General features: G+C 44.0%; 1 protein-coding gene across 1 annotated transcript in view; it reads right to left on the reverse strand.

The window, feature by feature from the left end:
* CNRIP1 (cannabinoid receptor interacting protein 1) overlaps positions 1-5,814 on the reverse strand; it is a 50,973-nt gene extending 45,159 nt beyond the window's left edge. The window contains exon 1 of the mRNA XM_068279598.1: positions 5,380-5,814. Coding sequence (XP_068135699.1) covers positions 5,380-5,558 — 179 coding nt within the window. The 5' untranslated portion in view covers positions 5,559-5,814. The remainder of the gene's footprint in view (positions 1-5,379) is intronic.
* Between the last annotated feature and the right edge of the window lie 659 nt (positions 5,815-6,473).

Raw genomic sequence — 6,473 nt, forward strand, 5'->3', positions numbered from 1 at the left:
GTTGGACGGCCCTGCAGCGAGGCCATAAAGCTGCAGTGGCCAATTAAGTGAGAAATGCCCTGGTCTTTAGGCGAGTTTAACACTGTGGTCCTCAAGTGGTTAAGAAGAAATAAATATGTCAGCCTCCATATTCTTCTCACTTCAGTTGTCCTTTAAACATTCTCGTACCCTCTGTTTATAACTGTCATGTGTACCTCTCATCACTCAGCCCTGCCTGCAATACGAGACCATCTCACTCTCACTACTATTTTATTTAAATGTTTTATAAACACAGAGGGGAGATTGTATGGGAAGAGCAAATGCTTTAATCACGCGGAGCAGGGAGGAACTAGACAAGAATTGATGATGAGACTCTGCAAAGCTTTAGCTGCAGTTTTGGCCACACAAGAAAAAAAAAATGTTAATCTGTCAGCAGCAGCATAGAGGGGATGAGCAGTGTCACCTCAGGTGCCCCTCCTAGCTCCTCCCTGACTACTTGATGTGGATGAGTGGTGGCGGTGTGGCTGATCTGCCACTCACCTTCTTTCCCATTCAGGGTACGTTAGAGGGGCGTGGCCAACCTCTCCTGCTGGAGATAAATGATAGTTGTGGCTTGCATGACTTCCCAGATCCTGTGAGGAAAGCTTGCCTATCATCGCCTCACAACCTGGAGCAGCCATGGTCATATGACTACGGAACCTACAAATAAATTTGCCTGTAGAGGGTTCTAATAATGAATCGCCTATTAGGTGGGTAGTGAGGGTTGCTTGAGAGCTCTTTTCCATTGGGCACATTTCAATCCTAAAATCATTTTGGATGCAATCTCCTAGTGTTTTACTAATCGCAGGGTGCTTTGATAATCGATGTAATCGTGATGCTTCATTCCAATTGCTGCGTTTTGATACATTGGCCTCAATTCACTAAGATCATGCTGGAGATAAGGCAAGAGAAAACTTGCCACCACATAGTGAGAGAGTTATCTTATCTCTTCATTCCTTAAGTTACCTCCTCTGTAGTTATTTTCACATGCAGTTAATTAACAGCCGTCTTTAACTTTAGAATTATGGAGTTATTTTAAGGATTGAAGAGTTAACTTTAGGTTTGCCTGAGGTAAAAGGTTTCCTGAATAAGAGGACAACTGATGTGCCAGGTAATGTCCATGTTTCCCTATGGCTCAAGTGGGCAATGTTACAGTTTAACAGTGTTCTGACCAGAAAGCTGTTAAGTGGTAACAGCCATTTTCAAAATGGAGGACAGAGAATTCGATTCATTGATCATAGTGGACAAACAGGACTTCGGGAGAGGAGAAAGAGATTTAGGAGTAGACTACACGGGAGGCAAGTATGACTTGTGTATGTTTATTTTGACTTTTAATTTTCAGTTCCGGTTTTCTTTAAGGCTTTGTTCACATCTAAAATAGAAATCGCTGACGCCAGCAATTTTCGTTTTTTTTTCACGATCCCAATACCCCCCCCCCCCGGCGCTTACTTGCACATTGCTATTTTGTGTAAGGTGCTTTTCAAAGCACTTTTGTAGAGCAATTTGTTTTTTCACTTCCTGATGCAAGTCAGAAAGTGAATGCTTTGACCCAGAAAAGAATAAATACAATGTATTTATTCTTAAAAACGCAATCGCCACTCAAAGCTGTTTTGTGAGAGTTTTACGTTTTTTTCCTATACAGGTAGTCCTTGGTTAACGAACAAGATGGGGACTGTAGGTTTTCTCTTAACCCGAATCCGTTCTTAAGTCGGAAAGCTGTGCTATCTCTGTCCGCTTTGCCTCCTATGTGCCCCCCTTTGCCTACAGTGTCCCCCACTGTGCCTCTCTGTCTTCCTCTATGCCTGTTTGTCCCCATTAGGGCCTCTGTACTCTCTGCGCACGTTGGCCCCCCTCTGTGCCTCTCTATGTCCCCACCTCTGTTTGTACCTCTTCTGTGCCTCTGTTTGTACCCCTGTGCCTCCATTTCTACACGCTGTGTAGTTGTACCCCCGTGCCTTTGTCACCCCCCTATCTCCGATTTTACCCCCTGTGCCTCTGTACTCAGTTTGCCCCATGCCTAAATGTGTACCCCTGTGCCGCTCTCTTTTACCCCCCCCCCCCCAGGAACCTGTATGTCACATGACATACAGGAAGCAAAGAGATGCTGCATCGAGTGGTGGCTGTACGCGGCTATATGGAGCAGGAGGCGGAGAGCAGAGGACAGACAGCGTTGGACTAAGTTCGGAGGTGAGTCCAACACTGCTGTCGGGACACACGTTAGCACTCGGGAAAAGTTTGAAGCCGCTTCTTCAAACTTCCCAGACGCGGAAATTATGTAATTGCGACGGGATCGGGCTGTCTGTATCGGCCGGTCATTCGCATGTCGGGCGTTCATAAACCGGGGACTACCTGTACCTTCCATTGTAGCAAAATCACCCTAAAAATAATGCAGGCAGCGCTTTGCTGAGCAGATTGGAAACGAACCACTCAGATGTGAACACTCTCATAGGGTATCATTGCACAAGCGGTTTTAGGACAAGTTTTAAAATCGCTGGCGCTTAAAATGCCCTAGGTGTGAACAAGCCCTAAGAGTGAATACGGAATGGCAAGTGGTTGCCAGGGATCAGTCTGATGACCCTTTGATAATTCTGGCCTCGTATGTGGCGATTAGATTGGAGATCTTTCATTAGATCATCACTAGTCGTGGAATTTGCAGAGGCATGGGCTTTCAATGAACTCCTATACTATAATGCCCAACATAACCCCTGACATAAGGTCTGCTAGCCTTTCAAAGTTGGCGTTTGCCACAGAGTGAACACATTCACGTTGGGACAAGATGGTTTGTAAATGCTAATGCTGGGCATTATGGGATGGAGGTTTGCTGCTGGCGAACACATAGCATGGGACATTCCATCCCTACTCACCACTTCTTCACGAATAGGTTGCTAGCCACTTAATTGCACTTATTTTAATCCCTTATGATATCCGGACAGCTGGAAGTGTGGACGTGCCCAAAAAATTCAGGTTAAGAACGAACCTACAGTCCCTATCTTGTTCGTATATATATATATATATATATATATAATTTACCATATTCTATTACCGCTATTTCGCACCCCTTTGGAGCAGCAAGGGACGAATAGGCCTGCTGCCATTGGTTTATATTCTTTTGCAGGCACTACTGAACACTAAAATTTGGGGAGCAACTACATAATGTGCCACTGAGTCTAATATTTGAGGGTGACTCTTCCTAATATTTTGGTCCACTCCGCATATTATCTGGGATGCCATTTACATTCTGCTGTTTTGGAGCCCTCTGTCTAATTGGGACATTCTGTCTAATTCCATTGTTTGAGGGCACACCTTCTGTAATATGAATATTTGGGAATGGAGACACTCTACCTAATAAATGCGGTCTATCACTAGAATATGCCTGGCAATTGATAGTTGCCTGTTGGTATTATGTATATATCAATGGAATTTGCCTGTCATTCATTGATATCTACATATTATTGACATCTGCCTGTTACAATTTGTAATCTTTCCCAATACAGAACTTATTTTTTTGTTGTACTAAATTTATGCTATGCCCGTTATTTGGTTATTTTGCCCCAATTGCAATCTGTAGTGACCACACCTCCCATTTGACAGCACACATGTAAGGAACATGATGACTTCACATATATGGCACATGGTTTATTTCACAGGGTATGTTTTATTTCATTGAATAGTACAGCCTTGCGCACCTGGGGAAATTGGTAAAAGTTGTGTTTAATTTTGCTAATTCACCCCCAACAGTTTCGAGGATAGTAAATTGGCCCTTGGTCTAAAGCGTTTGAGGACCGCTAGCAGAGCAATAAAAGTAGATATAATCACAAAGACAGGTAATAAATAGGTATGATAAATGAGATGCAAATATTTCCCAGTTTATGCAGGATTATGTAAAATTTGTATGCAAATATCTGCAACTTGAAAATGGACCAATCAAGTCCCCACTCAGATTTAAATTGATTGGTCCATTTTCAAGTTGGAAATATTTGCATCTCATTGATCATCCCTAGTAACAAGGACACCACCATAGGCCATAATGTGTATTACAGCTACAGCTGCACTCAGTATGTAATTATGAAAAAAACACTCATTTGTCAACCAGCAATTGCTGGAAGCCAAGTTGCGTCTCACCCCACTGAACTACAGTCTCAAATGGGGAATATTATTTAACAGCTCTAAGCTTAACTCGGGGAGGCAGAGGCATGATGGGATTTGTAGTTTTGTCATAGCTGGAGTGCCAAGGTTAGCCATCACTGGTCTAGTACTAAAAGTATTAGAGGCAGAGGATCAGCAGGGTAGCCAAGCAACTGGTATTGCTTAAAAGGAAATAAATATGGAAGCCTCCATATCACTCTCACTTCAATTGTCCTTTGAGCAGTTCTATTTTGTCCTTGGACTAAATGGCTAAAACAGACGAGTTTTGAAACCCATTGAAAAATTGACATAGTGCAGCACACCTCTGGGCTGCATTATGTCGTGTCACTTATTACTTGCAGTATTCTCAGCTCTATCCATTCCGGTCACATGATCTGATGGAGCGTCCACTGACCGCACTGTGTCCATCCTCTGTCATGTGACTCCCTCCCCATCTTCTGCCTGCAAATCTGAAAATCCAGCAACATCTGTGCACGAAACACACTGCTTATTCATGCTGCTGTCAGCTGACCTATAAACCATTCCCCTTTTCCTTCTCCCCCCCCCCCCCATTAGATTCCTAATTATCAGTCTCTATTCTGTGCAACTGAAATGTTCCATTCTTAAATTAACACTGCAGCTACACGGTAACCTTTATAAAAGACACTGTATGGTGTCTTAATGAATCAGATGCATTTAAATCCCTGGCAATAGCATGATCAGAACCTGAGTGATAATCCCTGCAGGGCTTCATGTTGAAGGAAGATGCCAAAAATTCACTTTTTGGTGCCACAGGCCTGGAGTGATATAAGGATGTGATTAAAGCACTGTAAATATACTAAGTGGTGGAATAATCCCTTGCAGCCGGTGTGAACGGAATGTGCTGTTTGTGTATTATTATTGCTGTATTGTTTTGCTGATGACAGCTGAGCACAGAAGGAAGCAGAACCTTCACACACAGCAGCAAGGCAGAAGCGAAGGGGGGGAAAACCAGCAATGTCAGTTAACCCTACACACACCTAATACTGAAGAAACGTGCAAAGGGCAATACCGCTGCGAAGCAGCATGAATTGGTGTACCGTGAATTTAGCTGACTGCAGCTGAAACAGTAGCTAATGATTAGTGTCAGGCTGCTGTAGTACACTGTGAGACAACGGTTAACAGAGATGCAGCGTTCAACCCACAAGAGGAAGAATGACAATGGAATCAATGCAGTGGAGATCTCCCCATACTCACGTCGCCTTTAAAGCTCCAGGCTTGAGGACAACCTCGATCTTGTATTTCGCACCTGTCAGTAATTTGATGGTCCTGTTCTGGCCAAACCTCTGTCCATCCACCTTGAAATACACAGGGCCATCGTTTGGCTGGATTTTAAGGGAGACAGCGATTTTCACCAGGTTAGGGATCTCCCCCATGTCTTGCAGCTGATAGAGACAGTGACAGCTGGGAGGAGGGATCACAACAAGCTGCTCTCCTGTGGGACCTGCTAGGAAGGAGGATGGAAGAGGAAGCAGCCCTGAGCCATTCAATGAAGCCAGGCACAATCCAGCGACTTTCTGTGCACTTTAATCCTTTGGCGATTGCAGCATTATAATCCAATCTCAGGAAAGGGGGAGGGAGGGAGAGATCTATCTCCTCCCTGCAAAATACAAGACAAGGAATGCTACACGGGTCAGCTGATCCCAGCATGAATAAGCAGCATATTTTCTGCACAGATGTTACCGGATTTGCTGACAGAAAATAGAAGAGGATCAAATCAGAGGGAACAGACACTGCACATTCCACACAACCCCACACCGGGTCATGTGATATTGTGGACCGACTAGAGGAATTGCTAAACAATAAATAAGGGCTTAAGTGACACGATAATGCTGCTACTGGTGTCAGGATTTTTCTGTGCTTTAAGTTATTTTTATCTGTTTGGTGATGCAAAGCAAGGATAATGAGATACAAATGCATAAACCACAAATGGGTTAATTTACCTAAATTGCACTTTTTTTTGCATTAAAATTAACAGGTGAAGAAGGCTCAGTGTTCTCCCTAGGCTCTTTTAGCCGGGTGCTCTACCCGGCTAGATTTGGTGACCACCCGGCTGTCATCGGCTCACCTCCTCCTATGCTGTAAGCAGAGTTGCCCTGCATTTTCATCTCGACCCACCCGGCTACTATTTCATGCCACCCGGCTGGAAAAAAAATTCTGGGGAGAACACTGAGGCTTACAAATTTAATTGGCTGTGTTTGTGCAGTAATTGAAGGTTGAGTCTTCAGCCTGTTCCACAAGCAGTGCTGCATGCAGGAACCAAACCTCCGCATCAGTGCTGAAGGTTGACC

This window comes from Hyperolius riggenbachi, chromosome 4 (assembly GCF_040937935.1).
Source record: "Hyperolius riggenbachi isolate aHypRig1 chromosome 4, aHypRig1.pri, whole genome shotgun sequence".
Lineage (NCBI taxonomy): Eukaryota > Metazoa > Chordata > Amphibia > Anura > Hyperoliidae > Hyperolius > Hyperolius riggenbachi.